The 17,253-nt window shown below is 35.3% G+C and overlaps 3 protein-coding genes across 3 annotated transcripts; all 3 read right to left on the reverse strand.

The window, feature by feature from the left end:
• Positions 1–5,794: 5,794 nt before the first annotated feature.
• Positions 5,795–7,440, reverse strand: LOC116126846. Its single transcript, XM_031412524.1, has 2 exons — positions 7,274–7,440; positions 5,795–7,119 (listed from the first exon to the last, which is right to left on the reverse strand). Exon 2 carries the CDS (start codon positions 6,589–6,591, stop codon positions 6,016–6,018), a length of 576 nt encoding a protein of 191 aa, XP_031268384.1. The 5' UTR covers positions 6,592–7,119; positions 7,274–7,440; the 3' UTR covers positions 5,795–6,015.
• A 1,591-nt stretch (positions 7,441–9,031) lies between these two features.
• On the reverse strand, positions 9,032–10,222 carry LOC116126824 (transcription termination factor MTERF2, chloroplastic-like). Its single transcript, XM_031412496.1, has one exon. It carries the CDS (start codon positions 10,220–10,222, stop codon positions 9,032–9,034), a length of 1,191 nt encoding a protein of 396 aa, XP_031268356.1.
• A 4,251-nt stretch (positions 10,223–14,473) lies between these two features.
• LOC116126825 lies at positions 14,474–14,923 on the reverse strand. The gene has a single exon (XM_031412497.1). The coding sequence runs from the start codon at positions 14,921–14,923 to the stop codon at positions 14,474–14,476; it is 450 nt and encodes a 149-aa protein (XP_031268357.1).
• Between the last annotated feature and the right edge of the window lie 2,330 nt (positions 14,924–17,253).

Below are 17,253 nucleotides of genomic sequence, written 5' to 3' on the forward strand. Positions count from 1 at the left end.
TGTCCTGTAGGTGTTATTGGTTATTTGGTTGTTATCCTGTAAAGCTTATTTAAGCGTATGGACTCTTATGAATAAGCATGAAAGGAATTAATTCAATCTCTTTTTCTCTCTCTATATTATTGGAGGCTTGTTCCCTCATATAGAACAAATTAACTCTATCAGCTTCTCTAGGATCAGTTTATGATTAAAAGAGCTTATATAGAAAAGATAAATGAAAATCTTTATAATAACTAACAAAATAAATTAACAAGTAATAAAACATAAAAAAAAAACAAATCTATTTCACTAAAACGTGATTATGATACCCACAAATTATATATATAATTTTTTTGGTTTGAGAATAGAAGGAAGTTGAATGACTGCTTGTTTAGGATCTTTAGATAATGTACATTCCGTAGATGTGTGTGAAGATACGCATGCAGAGATGACAAACTTGGCCTGTTTGTTTTACTTATTGCCCTATCCTACTCATATCCTACCCAAAACGAATATTTGTTTCCCTATTTTCAAAATTCAACCCTATTATATTCAACTATTTTTAAACTCCCGTAGGTTTGTTAATTTAACTAAACACCCCAAAAAAGTTTATAAATTGACAAAAACACCTCTACCCACTCACATTTATCAGATTTCAGCCACTATCACCGGAAGGTAGTCGAAATATGGTGTAATGGTGCACTATCGGCTGGATTTGGTTGGTAGTGCACCGATCTGGCCTTTTTCGACCAAATCGACTATGGATCTAGCCATTAACGGCTAGATCTGGCCATAGATCTAGCATTTTCTAGCCATATCCATGGTGGATTTGGTTGGAAAATGCTATATCAGTGCCCAACCACGATCGGCTAGATCTAGCCGGTCGTGTGCCATTACGCCAAATTCCAGCCACCTTCCGGTGGTGGTGGCCGAAATCTAGCAAATGTGGTGGGTGGAGGTGTTTTTGTCAATTTTAAAATTTTTGTTATTGAGGGTGTTTAGCTAAATTAACAAACCTAGGAGATATTTTTGTTAATTTTCAAATCCTACCTCGTAATAAAATCCCAACTCTACTTTTTCAAAAATACTACTCTAAATAATAAAAATAAATTTTTTAATATTAACTTCATGCATATTTCTACATGTTTATGTACGAAGACATAAAGTATGCTCTCCTTTTACTTCACAAAAAAACAATAAAAGAAATAGAGATTAGCAAGAGTTTGTATTGACCTATAGGCTCCACTCTAGCATCACCACCTTCCTTTTGCTATTAAACAATACTCTTTAGGGTGTGTCTGGTTCGGGGTAATAGGAGATTATGAGGTAATGTCATCTTATTTTACTTGATTATCACATTTGGTTGTTAAGTAATATAAGATTCCGATAATCTTTTAAAACCAATAGTAGTTACTGTTGGTAATATAGGAAGTAATCTGATTACCTCCATTTTCTTAGGTATTTTAGGATTACTTGGTTTAGGGTGTGTTTGGTTCGGGGTAATAGGAGATTATGAGGTAATGTCATCTTATTTTACTTGATTATCACATTTGGTTGTTAAGTAATATAAGATTCCGATAATCTTTTAAAACCAATAGTATTTACTGTTGGTAATATAGGAAGTAATCTAATTACCTCCATTTTCTTAGGTATTTTAGGATTACTTGGTTTAGGGTGTGTTTGGTTCGGGGTAATAGGAGATTATGAGGTAATGTCATCTTACTTTACTTGATTATCACGTTTGGTTGTTAAGTAATATAAGATTCCGATAATCTTTTAAAACCAATAGTATTTACTGTTGGTAATATATGAAGTAATTTGATTACCTCCATTTTCTTAGGTATTTTAAGATTACTTGCTAATTTTATTTTTGTTACAATTTTACCCCTTATTAATAAAATTTTAGGACAATAATGCCTTTGTTTTAAAAACAATTTACAAAAATACTAATTGACTATTTTATCCTTATATACAAAGTCTTTAGGACATAAATACCCTAGATATTGATTAACCAAAGGTGGTGGCCGGATCTGGCCACCACCGCCACCCGCTGGCCACCATCGCTGGCGGCAACGGAATGGCACACAACCAGTCGGATATGGCCAGTCGTGCGCCCCTAAGGTTGTTTCCAGCCATGGATCACATTGGCCAGATCTATGGCCATTTCACGACCAAATTGGTGGTGGCAGCCCATCGACAATGGCTTGGGGTGAGTAAGGGTGTTTTTATTAAGTTTTAAACTTTTTTTGTTGTTGGGGTGTTTTAGCTAAATCTGAAATGTAGGAGGTTAAAAGAAACTATTCAAAAAATAATATTATATTAATATTTGAAAAGGAAGGCAATTTAGTAATTTATATAACATACCCACCAATTTATTTCTCTCAACCAAACATATAAATATAACATACCCACTAATTTATTCCAACCAATCAAACACATTTCCCTAAACATTCCCAATAACCTTCAAGATAATCTATCTTTCTATTAATATCATTGTTTTAAAAACCGGATCGCCCCTTGACCCGGTCAAGGAGCTGGTTCTAGGGTTGACCACCGGTCAATCTAACCGATATACAAAAAGACACATATCTAAACAATTCCATCGGTCCTTATAAGTTTGAAAACTAGCAAATATACCCCTAAAATTTACCCATAAGTCCTTGTAATTTAACAAATGCACCTGCAACTTTTATTATTAATTATTTTTTCTCTCCCCCTAGCACTTTCATCTTTCTCTTATTTTCTCTCTCCTCGTCACTTTCTTCTTTCTTCTATCACTTTCCCTTCTCTCTCCTTTAACTTTTTTTTTCTCCTCTTCTCTTTCTTCTGCCTTCGTCTCCTCTTTTCTTTCTTCTAGTGTTCTTCCTTCCTCTATTCTTGTTTCTTACTCTTTCTCATAGTCTCCTCTTCTCTTTCTTCTTCCTTCCCCTCCCTTCCTTCTTCTTCTTTACATAGTAGATTTTAGAGTAAGTGCAGAAGCATAGAAGATGAAAATGGAAAATGCAATTTGGTCTTTGGAGATGAAAATGGTATTGAAATGAAATGGAGAATGCTTGCTGGCTCAATGAAATGGAGAATGAAATGATTATGCAAATCTGGTTTAGGAAATAGGAATAGGAGTTTTCTAGGGATCAAATTAACCCCAAAATAGTGAACCGTTTTAAGCCCCGGACTAGTTGGACCGGCGGTTTTATATTGTTCCACCAGACTATTACCGTTCCAAAGCGGGTTTTATGCCATTTTCGGTTTTTATGTTAACTTGGACCGGAGTTAAGGTTGGGTCCCAGTGTAGACCGGTCGGTCTAGTCCAAGTTTTAAAATAGAGATTAATATAATATTCCTAATAATACAACATTTTATGAACCAAATGCATCCTTAATTTACTCTCTCGTTGCATAGATCCATTAGAAATTTCCATGTTCTTTTTCCACAATGCTACCCACCGCCGCCTACTTTATACATATATAGCACACAAATAAAAGTATAATTTAATTTGTCGTTTTATCATTAATTATGTTTTCCATATTCTGCAAATCGATGATAATCCACATTCATGTAATGAAGCTAAAAGGATTCAGCCTTGCATGAGGATGCCTAAAATTGGAATAAGCCACAATTTAAATACCCCTAGGTCGTGGAATCCAATGGAATGAGAATATGATTATGGATAATGACAAGCATGGGAAAGATATATAAGTAGGAATGGATAATGATTAAATTATTTGGTTGTAAGAATAAATTTGGAAACCAAATATATTATATATGGACAAAACTATCCTCCGGATAAATGTGGAAGGAATGGAACCAAATATATTTATTTGTAAGAAGAATGTTTTTGTTATTGTTTTGCATTAATAAATTAATTTCATGTTAGGTTGTAAAATTAATATTATCTTTTGAACGTTCTCTTTATTAATAAATAAAAAAATTTATATTTTTTAAATAAAAAAATTTCAAATTTTAAAAGTATTTTAAACCGTCATTGCTGGACAAAAAAACTATTTCTAGATATTATATCATGCATATTTCTAAATATTAAGGGTGTGTATGGTTCAGATAATGTTGTATTATTGAGAATATTATATTAATGAAAATATAGATTACCTCGAAGATTACTTAGAGGGGATGTTTGGATCATATAATGTTTTATTATATAAGGATATTATATTAACATAATAAAAGAACACCTTGAAGATTATTGAGAATATTTAGAAAATATGTTTAGTTGGTTCGAATAAATTAGTGAATAATATGTTTGGTTGGGAGGATAAATTTGTGGGTATGTTATATAGATTATTAAATTGCCCTCCTTTTTAAATATTAATACGGTATAATAGTATTTTTTATTATAATTTTTTAAAAATTTCTTTTAACCCCCTATTTTTCAAATTTAACAAAAATACCCTAGCAAGCAAAAACCTTTTAAACTTAACAAAAACACCCCTAACTACCCCAAGCTACTAGTGGCAGCTAGCCACCACCATCAGCAACTGCCAACAGTGCCATAGATCTGGCCGTGAAATGGCTAGGTCTTTGGCCATGAAATGCCGCCCGTTTAAGATTTGGGCGTGAAACGGCCAGATATGGCCGTTTCCGACAATGGATATGTGATCCATGGTCAAAAAAGGTCTCATTGGAGCACGGCCGGCCATATACGGTTGGTTGTATGCCATTATGATGATTTTTGACAGCTTTCAATAGTAGTCGACAGTGGTTGGCGATAATGGCTAGTTTTGGGTACAATGACATTTCTATAAATAATGACAATAGCAAAGGCAATGTCGTCCGAAAAATTTAAAAAATGAGGACAAAATGGTCTGCATAAGTGAATTTGGTGTTTTGTAAATGTTAACAAATATAAGACTAATTTGAACCAAATGCTCAACTGTTTAGGGGCAACAACAAAGGTAATAATATTGCTTACCCCCCAAATCAATGTCATTATTTGTCATAAAAGATACAGGAATAATTTTTTATAAATCAACCAAATATCGTCATCTGCTCAATTTAAAATATATTACTCTAGTTATCTAATATTATCCCCATCCAAACAGACCCGAAATGTTTAGGAAAATATTTTTGTTATGTTAAAATGAATTGATAGGTATGTTATATTGATATGTTTGGCTAAGAGTATAAATTAGTTAGTATGTCATATAGATTATTAAATTACCCTCCTTTTTAAATATTAATATATTATTATTATTTGAATAATTTCTTTAAATCTCTTACATTTGAAATTTTGCTAAAACACCTCAGCTTATATAAATTTTAATTTGAAACAAAATCACCCTCATCCATCCCAAGCTATTGTCGCCGCCAGCCACCACCATGGGGGCCAAATGGTTGCTTCTTGGCCCTCACGGTGGCCAGATTTTGGCCGCCGCGTGAGGGCCTGGTGGTGGCAAAATGGAATCGCAAAACCTTGGGTGAGAACATGCCCTTTGCTCTGTTAAAAGCCCACCATTTTCAACGCCTCTCAAGCAAACCGTGTCCACTATTTGACCCCGATCGATATCTCTCATTTAACTTAATTTACAGTTATAGTGTCTTCAACTCTTCCTAAATCAGAAAACCATGACACAAACTAATGATAATGGAAGTAAAACACAAGTACAACTTTCTAAAGACTTTTTTCACAAGACTGAGTAGCTAAAAACATGCAGGTCAAATTTATATCTTCGAGAAAATGTGCTACTCAATTATACTCTGTTCAAAACAAATAAAAAAAAGAAAAAGAAAAAAAGAAGTTAAGAAACAAGATCATACGCCATTTCAATGCATAAAGCAACATCCATTAGTGATTTGTATAACATGATTTAATCATTACTTCCTCCTAGGTGGTCATCACCTTCATTCATTTCAGTTTGTCCAATTAAACAATCAGAACTGATACAAGAAGCTCTAAGCTGTATTAAGAGCTGAATAAGTTCAGGACCAAAGGCACTCACATTAACAAGCAACAAAAAAAGAACAAAAAACGTGTATAAAAAAAACCAACAAACAACCACCTACAGTTGGTTTGTCTCAGGTTTTTTGTTAAAATCCAATGCCCAGTTCTGAAAGATCAATTTTCCCTTGATATATATCAAATAGTTGTGGAACCTGTTCCTGATACTTGGACAAGAAATTGTCTGCGAAGACCTTTTCAGAGGAATTCAGCACATAAGACAAACCGAATTTTTTCTTGATCAAGTCGTTCAACAACAAAACCCTGAAAACTCTGTATCTCGGGATGATTCTCTTCTCCAAACTAAGAGTTAAAGCCACAGAGGTTCTAGCAACCGCTGAAGGTTGCCAACCCATCTTGTTCACAAAAAAGTCCATTTTGGTATTTATATTCTCCACAGACAGAATCATACATCTGGGACAGCTTCTAAAAGCTAACAAGAAGTCATTCTCAGACCAACCCCAACTCCTGTAAACCTTCAGTTTTTGTTCCCAGGAATTTTCAGTCATGGTCGTAACTGCTACAAGTGCACCAATAAATGCACTGGTTGAAGGATTGAATCCCATGTCGATAACCTTCTTGACACTTTTATCAACCTTTTCAGAACTTCCACACAATACACAAGGATTTGAGGTCACCAAAGCTGAAATACCTGATTGTGTCATTCCAATTCCTTTCAAGGCAGAGATATTGGGAACAACTCTCTTTTGCACATCATGCAAATAAGTTGCTCGCTTCCAAACATTAACGATTTTTTCATTGTTGGAAACCAAACTCTTGAGGAAATTATAGTTAGGGATAATTTGTTTCTCTAAGCTATGACATAAAATAGAAGGATTTGACGACAGTACATTCGCAAGGTCAGTACCAGAAATCCCCACAGAATGGAAAAACTCAAGCTTAGGTAAAAGAGTTTCCTCAAGCCTGCCTACAAGCAATTTCGGTTTTTTTTTAACTAGTTTGGATATGTGGGCATCGGTAAACCCATTTTTTCTGAGAAGGCCAAGTACAGAATCTGGCTTTTCTGGGGTTTCAAAAGCTACTTTCTTTGATAAAGAAGCAGCAATTTCTGGGGACAACCCACATGAGTTTATGAAATAAGACACTGTGAATGAATGTTGTTTTGGTTGTTTTTCTCTATCATGTGCCACAACTTCAACCGACGAGAAAGATTTAGAAAAAAGGGATGTATTCTGCAAAAGAAAACTCAAATGGATCGAGGAGTATGACGCATTTCTCCAATTTGGGACTAGTTGAAATTGCAGTCTTTTGCAGCACAAACGAAACATGGCCAAATCAAATACAAATGAAAGAAAAGAAAAAGAAGAAGAGCAAGAAAGTACTCACCAATTATTTCAAATATTCAGCTTGAACTGGGTATTTGATTGCTAATCTTTATACAAATGCCCTCGTCGAATTGCAACACGGATTTGATAAACTGCTTTTAGGGTTTTTAGTTCAATTTTCAAATTCTCAGCTTGCGTTAACTTATTGCTCTCCATCATGAGACCAAAACGCACCGTATATCTGGAGCCGTTGTCTTATGTGGCTCATTTAATTAAGAGAGAATTACAATTTCCCACGCAAGGTTACGCAAAAGTCTTTTCCAACCAAAAACTTTGAGAAAAACAATTTCCCACCCATCATTAAGATCCCTCTGTTAACTTCGACTGAAGAAGGACCGCATGTTAAATACACTAGAAGCCGAAAAATCAACAATTTTAACGGTTGATCACTGACTTCGATTCATCTAATAATAATGCTAATCAGAATGATAATAGTGGGCAATGCAAACCGTATAGTCATTTTGATGCTCAGGTTTTTACGATTTAAAGAGATTTAAATACATACTGTGAGGAAGTTAATCATTTAAATGATTACAATAAGTGGAGATCTAGGTTTCTTTGGGTATGATATATTGAAGAAATTGAAATCCGCCTCCAGCGCAATGGAGATTGATAGAATATTGAGAGTACAACTATACAAGAACACACGTCAACCAAACAAAGAAGTTGCACAAGCAAAAATATCACAGCATCATATCTATAATATTGTTCAAGTCAGTCAAACTCATTCATCTCTTTCTCTGACCTCCAAGCTTCACTGTAATTTGATAGCAAGAAAGGGCTTGTTAGAAACTCAAGGACCTAGAGTAAATCAAAACCACATAGTTGAGATTCAGGTCTGCATCTACTAGTCATGTAACAAATTAGCTTAAAAGTTTACCACATTCTAAATATGAACTAAAGTATACAATCAAATGCAAATTGGAAAGCGATGAAAACAGTGTTGCTCTGCAGAACTAACTGAAGTAATTCAACATTGTTCAATAAACTAAAAAGTTGAAATGTACTAATCACCAATTAGAGATTATACAATCGTTTTAGGCTTGGAAAGTTGACATGCTACAGTTTGCTGGAAGAAACACAAATATTCATATCAAGAGCCTGAAAGCCTTCCTTCCTTTGATAGATATTAATCAATTCAGGAACCTGGTCCAAGTATTTTGTCACAAACCTATCCAAGAACAGCTTCTCAGCAGGTTTTACACATGAACTTAGGCTCAATTTTTTTTTCACCAACCCCTTCGATTGCAGAACTTTAACCAAACACCTTCGGATTACCCTCTTTTCCAAACTCATTAGGAAAAAGTCTGGAGACAAGGCAATATCTGTGGACAGCCAACCCATCTTGTTCACAAGAAAATCCATTACATTCATTATTTTGATTTCATAGGCATTCATAAAATTGGGCCATTTTCTGAAAACCAACATAATGTCCTCATCAGACCATCCCTACCCCCTGAAAACGTCCAATTTCTGTTCCAGAGTTGATTGACTCATTACAACAAACACCTTCATCGCATTGATGAACCCACATTTTTGAGATTTGTATAACATGATTTAATCATTACTTCCTTCTGCGTGTTCATCAGCTTCATTCATTTCAGTTGGTCCAATTAAACAATCAGAACTGATACAAGAAGCTCTAGGCTGTATTCAGAGCTCAATAAGTTCAGGGCCAAAGGCACTCACATTAACAAGAACCAATAAAAAGAAAAAAACCAACAAATAACAAGCTACAGTTGGTTTGTCTCAGGTTTTGCTAAAATCCAATGCCCAGTTCTGAAAGATCAACTTTCCCTTGATATATATCAAATAGTTGTGGAACCTGTTCCTGATACTTGGACAAGAAATTGTCTGTGAAGCGCTTTTCAGAGGAACTCAGCACATAAGACAAACCGAATTTTTTCTTAATCAAGTTGTTCAACAACAAAACCCATAAAACCCTGCATCTCGGGATGATTCTCTTCTCCAAACTATAAGCTAAAGCCATAGGTGCTCTAGCAATTGCTGAAGGTTGCCAACCCATCTTGTTCACATAAAAGTCCATTTTGGTATTTATATTCTCCACAGACAGAGTCATACATCTGGGATGGCTTCTAAAAGCTAACCGGAAGTCATTCTCAGACCAACCACAACTCCTGTAAACCTTCAGTTTTTGTTCCCAGGAATTGTCAGTCATGGTCGTAACTGCTACAAGTGCATCAATAAATGCACTGGTTGAAGGATTGAATCCCATGTCGATAACCTTCTTGACACTTTTATCAAACTTTTCAGAACTTTCACACAATACACCGGGATTTGAGGTGACCAAAGTTGAAATACCTGATTGTGTCACTCCAATTCCTTTCAAGGCAGAAATATTGGGTACAACTTTCTTTTGCACATCATGCAAACAATATACCCACTTATAAATATTGACAATTTTTTCATTGTTGGAAACCAAACTCTTGAGGAAATTGTAATTAGGAATAATTTGTTTCTCTAAGCTCTGGCACAAAATAGTAGGGTTTGAGGACAGTACAATCGCAAGGTCAGCACTAGAAATCCCCACAGAATGGAAAAACTCAAGCTTGGGTAAAAGAGTTTCCTCAACCCTGCCTAAAAGCAATTTCGGTTTTTTTTTAACTAGTTTGGATATGTGCGCATTGGTAAACCCATTTTTCCTGAGAATGCCAAGTACAGAATCTGGCTTTTCTGGGGTTTCAAAAGCTACTTTCTTTGATAAAGAAGTCGCAATTTCTGGGGACAACCCACACGAGTTTATGAAATAAGACACTGTGAATGAATGTTGTTTTTCTCTATCATGTGCAACAACTTCAACCGATGAGAAAGATTTAGAAAAAAGTGATGTATTCTGCAAAACAAAACTCAAATGGATCGACGAGTATGCCACATTTCTCCAATTTGGGACTAGTTGAAATTGCAGTCTTTTGCAGCACAAAGGAAACATGGCCAAATCAAATAAAAATTAAGAAGAAAAGCAAGAAAGTACTCACGAATCGTTTCAAATTTTCAGCTTGAACTGGGTATTTGATTGCGAATCTGTATATAAATGGCCTCGTAGAATTACAACACAGATTTGATAAACTGCTGTTAGGGTTTTCCCTTTTCAATCTTGCGTTACTGCTCTCCATCACGCGACGCGACTCATTTAATTAAGAGAGAATAACAATTCCCCGCCCAAGGTTTGGCGTAATTATTTTCCCACCCAAAACTTTGAGAAAAACAATTGCCCACCCATCGTTAAGAAACGTCTGTTAATTTTAACTGAAGATGGATAGAATGGTAAATTCACTAGAAGCTTTAAAATCAACGATTTAAAATTTTCTTTCTTGGTCTGTGGACCATGTAACGAAGTTTCCCAAGGATAAGATTCTTTTTGCTTCTCCAAACCCAAACCCTACTCCATCATGAATTTCTTTAAATCCGTTTTTTCCGATGATACTAATTCAGTGATCCCCAACCAAAACCCGACTCCAAATCCTCCAACACTAAATTGCTACCAGATGAACAAAACCCAAATCCCAACAATCCTCCCAAACTCCAGCCTAGCAATCTGCAGGAGTTTGGGACAAGTCTAAGAAAGGAACTTGAGGTGTCCCAAGGATCCACAGGGATAGTTGGTACCGTCATTAACGAGTTTGGAAACACCGTTTTGAAAAGGACGACCCTGATCATCTCTCACGATAAGGATGCTATCCAAGCGATTGATCTCATTAATCCGATAATAATACTAATCAAAATAATAATTGTGGTAATACAAACCGTATAGTCGTTTTCATGCTCAAGTTCATGCAATTCAAGGAGATATAAATAGGTATTGTGAGGAAGTTGATGATTTAGATCAATATAATAAGTGGAAATCTAGGATTGTTTTGGATATGATGATTGAGGAAATTGAGAGCATGTTTGAACAAAATGGTGCTTCGTTGGGATGAGATTGAGGATCTTAGCAGCATTGATGAGAAGAAAGTGACTCATGATGGGAGCCCAAATAGAGCTGACTTGAGGAAGCGACTTCATGTTGCAAAAGAAGAGGAAGACTTAAGCTGGGATATTGAAGATGAGGACGAGCCAGTTAAAGCACAATACATCATGAATCTTAAGTTCTTAAATTCTTAGAATTAGGGCTGGTTAACGAACCGAGCCGCTCACGAGCCGGCTCGGCTTAGCTCGTTAACGGCTCGGTTCATCTGATAATGAGCCGGCTTGACTTAGCTCGTGAGACAAAACGAGCCAAGTTCGAGCCATACAAGGCTCGGCTGGTCAGGCTCGCGAGCTGCGCCTGGCTCGAAAAAATGGGGGGTTTTTTGAGAATTTTTGAACTATTGGTATTTAATTGAAAATAATGCAAACAAGTTTAAAAAAATAACAAAATGGCCCCCGTTATTAAACTCCCCAAATCGCAAAAAATCCGTCAGTAGTGGAACCCTTGCCGTAAAATTTGAATCAAACTCCACCCAAAGTGTTGATTTTCAACCAGATCTTGTTCATCTTCGTCAGATTTGCGGGATCTTCGTGGGATATTGTTCATCTTCGTCGGACCTTCGGCAGCCGTTGGATCTTCGTCATCATTGTCATCTTCGTCGGATTTTCATTAGATCTGAAGTTTCTTCGTCGGTTCGTCATCATCTTCGTCAGATCTAAAGTTTCTTTGTCGGTTCGTCATCATCATCGTCAGATCTGAAGTTTCTTCATCGGTTCGTCATCATCTTCGTTGGATTTTGGAGATGGCTACTGCCCAGACAAAGTTAAATTATGATTTGCATGTATTTAAATTTCAGACATTAGAGAACAACGAAACGCTAGCCAACAGAATTTGAAGAGCCCTAAACCTTTGAAGAATGAAGAAAATAATATTAAAAAAAATGATTTTGATTTTTTATTGATAAAATAATAAATAATTTAAACAAAAGAAAATGGAGGTAGGTAGTCAGACTGCTACCCAACGAATTTTTGAAAAAAAAAATGAATAAAAAAAAAAACAAAATTATTTGGAGATGGCTCGCGAGCTGGCTCGAACTCGATTAACGAGCCGGCTCGAAATATGCAAAATCCATTACCGATCTGAGCCGAGCCACATAATTTCTGGCTCGGCTCTACTCGGTCTCAGCTCGTTTACTCTTCCTCTCTCACGAGCCGAGCTCATTAAGCCGAAAACCCAGCTCAACTAGGCTCGATAACACCCCTACTTAGAATTGATTGCATTTCCTAATATGGAGGTGCTCCTTTTTACCTCCATATTAGGAAGAGGAAGACTTGAGTTGGGATATTGAGGATGAGGACGAGAGAGAAATTTTTAAGTAGTTGATTTTTCAACTTCCACTAAATTTATGATTATGTTTTTCTTTAGTTAAAGTTAATAGATAGATCATAATAATGGATGAAAAAAAAAAAAAATTCCAAAGTTTTTGGGTGAGAAAAAGTTTTCCACCATACCTTAGGCTGAAAATTGTCATTCTGTCTCAAAAACAATTGTAATTTTATTGTTGATTAAATTCTTGATTACATCCCTAATTAGATACGAAATTTAAAACACATAATTTAAGATAAATTTTCATAACCTTTTTAATTATAATTATTAAAAAAAAAAAAGATGTATTCATAATTTTATATTTAATTAAATATTAAAATGAAAATTTCTATAAAAACCTCATCATGTTGTCGAATTTCTTCTTTTAACTATAACTCTATCATTGTGTTAAGATCTAGAGGGTGAGGAGTCTTAGGTAGATGGTTTTTATGTGGGGTATACCTCTCAAAAGATTTATTAGACTGAATGAAAGAGTTTAAAAGTAAAGGGATCTTGACCGGGGTGTTGAGTGGCTCGACTCGGCACTGCTCATCTACAGTGAATAGGAAACTCACTTGTTGGAAAAGGATGATTGTCGGCTTAGTGATTCGATGATAGCAATGAAAGGGTTGTCAATCAATGGATAAAAATTACTCTAAAAATAACTAGTTAATCTTTCTTAAGAGTTCATTAATGGAAAAGTTTGACACTTCAATGTATACCGTTTGTCATCCAACGTTGTAGCACATCCAAATGTTTAGGTTATTCGCCTATAAAGTGGTACGTGAGTTGAGCTCATAATATCGTGATATAATATACTCCACATATGGTGTGGTGTTATTTAAAAGAAGATTGCAAAAGTTTTATATTGAAATCCAGACCAAGTGATCGATCAAGGAAATGTAATGTTCAGTTATACTCTGTTAAAACAAATTAAAAAACTAGAACACAAGATGTGTCTCTGAAGCACTTTTCAGAGGACATTAGCACACAAGGCATACTAAAATTCACTCCAAAATATAGTTCTAATCAAGCAAAACTCTACCTATCAATCCCCTTCACTGATGTCCCGAGTCTCAATAAACATATCCTCTTTCCCACAAAGGAATTTAACTTCACTGATGTCCTGAGTCTCAATAAACATGTCCTGATACCTGAAATGCACCTCCAGTGCAATGGAGATTGATAGAATATTGCAATTACAATTGTACAGGAGCACACATCAACCAAACAAAGAAGTTGCACAAGCAAAAATATCTATAATATTGTTCAAGTCAATCAATATCACTCATTCATTTCTTTCTCTGACCTCCAAGCTTCACTGTAATTTTACTAGCAAGGAAGGGCTTGTTAGAAACTTTAGGGACCCAGAGCAAATCAAAACCACATTATTGAATAAACTACAACACTGAAATGTAATAACCACCACTTAGAGATTATACAATCGTTTTAGGTTTGGAAAGTTGACATGCTACAGTTTGCTGGAAGAAACACAAATATTCATATCCAGAGCCTGAAAGCCTTCCTTGCTCTGATAGATATTCATCAATTCAGGAACCTTGTCCAAGTATTTTGTCACAAACCTATCCAAGAATACCTTCTCAACAAGGTGTACACATGCACATAGGCTCAAATTTTTCTTCACCAACCCCTTCGATTGCAGAACTTTAATTACCAAACACCTTAGGATTACCCTCTTTTCCAAATTCATAAGGAAAACCTTTGGAAACAAGGCAATATCTGTGGACTGCCAACCCATCTTGTTCAATAGAAAATCCATTCCATTCATTATTTTGCTTTCAGAGGCATTCATACAAATGGGGCATTTTTTGAACACCAACATAATGTCCTCATCAGACCACCCCCACCCTTTGAAAAGGTCAAATTTTTGTTCCAAAGTTGATTCAGTCATTGAGACAAACACTTCATTGCATGGATGAACCCACATTTCCTAGGATCAAAACCCATTTCAAGAACCTTCTTGAAATTTTTATCGAACTTCTCACGTTTTTGGAGGACTATAGGCGCATAACATGTTAAAATCAATGCAATAAATGGCGCGGGCATTCCAAGTTCTTTCAGGACTGCAAGTTTTGGAGACACATTCTTTGCCAAATCAAACGTAAAGAGCCATGATTCGTTTCTAAACGATTTAATAATATTAGCATCAGAGAGTGGCACACTTTTGAGGAATTTAAAGTTAGGAATGAGTAGGTTCTCCAAACTGTGACCCAAAATAGCAGGAGTTGAAGAGCAAACACTCGCAAGCTCAACATCTGTGATCCCCAAAGATTTGAAAAACTCAAATTTAGGCAAAATTGACCTCTCAGGATTGGCTAAAAGTAAATTAGGGCACATTCTAACAATTTTGGTTATATGGGCAGTCGTAAATCCACTGTTTCTTAGAACTTTCAGGACCGAATCTGGTTGTTCAGCAGATTGAAGCTTGATTCTTTTGGAGACAGATTTTGCTATTTCTGGGGACAACCCACATGAGTTTATGAGGTATGACACAGTATATTAGTTTTCCTTTTTAACTTGTTCTATTTTGGTGGAGAATGATCTAATGCCAGTGGGCAACAAACTCAAACACAAATCCACATGATTAGAGCCTAAATTTTGCACTACAGACTTGTAAATATTTGGTCAAACTTGAGCATTTACTAGCCTTCTATACAGATAACCACACATCATAATCGGTGAAAAGTGTTCGCTCACTAGCTTGTGGAAGCGAAGAAGAAGACACTTCCGCTAACTAGTGTTAGGAGCAAATGAAAATGAAAAATTCGTGTTATTACACCAACAAAATATTCCTGGATATGAAGCCAGTTGGAAAATTATTTTCATATGAGAGGCTTCAAATAATCATAGAATATCAAGAGAAAATTTTCTTCACCTTCAAGAACGGCTAAACCTAAGCGCAAAATTGTACCCAGCTGAGTTAAGGGCAATAGACACAAATTGTGAAGGACTCACTAAAAGTTTTTTAAATTTCATGGACTTGGGTGATTTTAGGCAAAATAAAATTTCGGGGCATTTTATTAAAAGACCATCTCAAGTTCAAATTTAATTAAAAGGCTATGAAGTTTTAAAGTGTTAACTGAATAGCCTTATTATTGATTAAGGGTAATTAAACATGATTAGTGCATAATTAGGATTAATGAAATATTGTGTAATCTTTTAAAAATTATCTATGTTCCCAAAAACCCGAAATTCTTGCAAACAAACCCAAACACCTTTTTCTTCCTCCCACCATTAACGCATCCCTACCCTGATTGCTGTTTCTTCTTAGCTTCGTCTACATCTTCTTCTTCCTTATTCCTCTACATCTTCTTCTTCCTCATTCCTCTATATCTTCTTGTTCCTCCTTCATTAATACTTTCTTCTTCCTTCACCATTAACATCTTCTCTGCCAAAGATCCGCCTCCTCCTCCTCTTGACGTTTTGTCCTTTACATTTTATATTTAGATTTACAAAGTTTTAATAAAGGATTGGGTCTAGGTTATGATTTTGATTTAGTTGTTTAGGTTGTTGGGTTGTGTTTGATGTAATGCAAGTTAAAATGAGTGAAATTTGTTGAATATTTTCTTGCATTATAGGTAGCTGGGGGTGGTAGCACCGATTGTAGGTGGAGATGGCTGAAAATATGTTCTAGATCTGATGGATCGCTTAAGCAATCTGGTATATCACCTAAGCGATCTAGTATAAGTCTGGTATATGGTAGCAGATCGCTTAAGCGATCTGGTATATGATAGAAGATCGCTTAAGCGATCCGGTATAAGTCTGGTATATGGCAGTAGATCACTTAAGCGATCAAGTATATGGCAGCAGATCGCTTAAGCAATCAAGCTTATTTGTACTAGATCTAGATCGCTTAAGCGATACACCAGATCGCTTAAGCGACTCTCCAAATGCTTTTTAAAATCTGTCAACCCTTAATATATTGGTTAATAATTTTTTTTTCTTTGCATTATAGGTACTTGGCTCTTATTAGACATGAGACGTTGTTTTGGGTGTTGAATATTTTGGTGAGTGGCTAGATGCTGTTTCGTTATTTGTTCACTAGTTTCTCTTGGTTGTATGTCAATCTTTTGTGGTGCATTAAACTGATTTTATGTCCTTGTATTTTCAACTATGCCATCAAGAAAAAAGATGAAATCGAGAGAGTTGCCAAGGCCAATTGTTGAAGACTTATTAGTGAATCATAATACAATTTTAATAGTTTTGAGGAGTACTTTATGAGATTCCCTTTTTGGTTTCATGGACTTGTTATGAATGCTTTGTTGTTTTCAATTTTTATGTTGACAATTGGATATCTTTTCGTTTGAAGTTTTGAATAGATGATAGTAAGGATGCTTCTAGTTACTTAATTGTTGCTTTTATTATGCTACTAAATTCATTCAATATTGAGATGTTATTGTACATATAAATTCATTCAAACGATAAAGACCGAAGAATTCTTTTCACATTCAAACGACAAATAATTAATAATTAATAAAAAAAAGACTAAATATTAAATAAACATTACGGAATATAATTTCTCACTCAAACGTTCACAATATCAAAAGATTGAGGAGAAAAGAAGCAAATTGGCCTTGGTCGCTTAAGCGACGTAGGCTGTCGCTTAAGCTATCATGGCTTATCTATACTAGATCACTTAAGCAACAGCTGACATCGCTTAAGTGATT

The sequence above is a fragment of the Pistacia vera genome, unplaced genomic scaffold (genome assembly GCF_008641045.1).
Source record: "Pistacia vera cultivar Batoury unplaced genomic scaffold, PisVer_v2 Contig184, whole genome shotgun sequence".
NCBI lineage: Eukaryota > Viridiplantae > Streptophyta > Magnoliopsida > Sapindales > Anacardiaceae > Pistacia > Pistacia vera.

What these genes read in the sequence shown, in the direction of transcription:
- LOC116126824 (XM_031412496.1), bottom strand. Translation starts at nt 10,222, where the DNA reads ATGTTTCCTTTGTGCTGCAAAAGACTGCAATTTCAACTAGTCCCAAAT.
- LOC116126846 (XM_031412524.1), bottom strand. Translation starts at nt 6,591, where the DNA reads ATGACACAATCAGGTATTTCAGCTTTGGTGACCTCAAATCCTTGTGTA.
- LOC116126825 (XM_031412497.1), bottom strand. Translation starts at nt 14,923, where the DNA reads ATGTGCCCTAATTTACTTTTAGCCAATCCTGAGAGGTCAATTTTGCCT.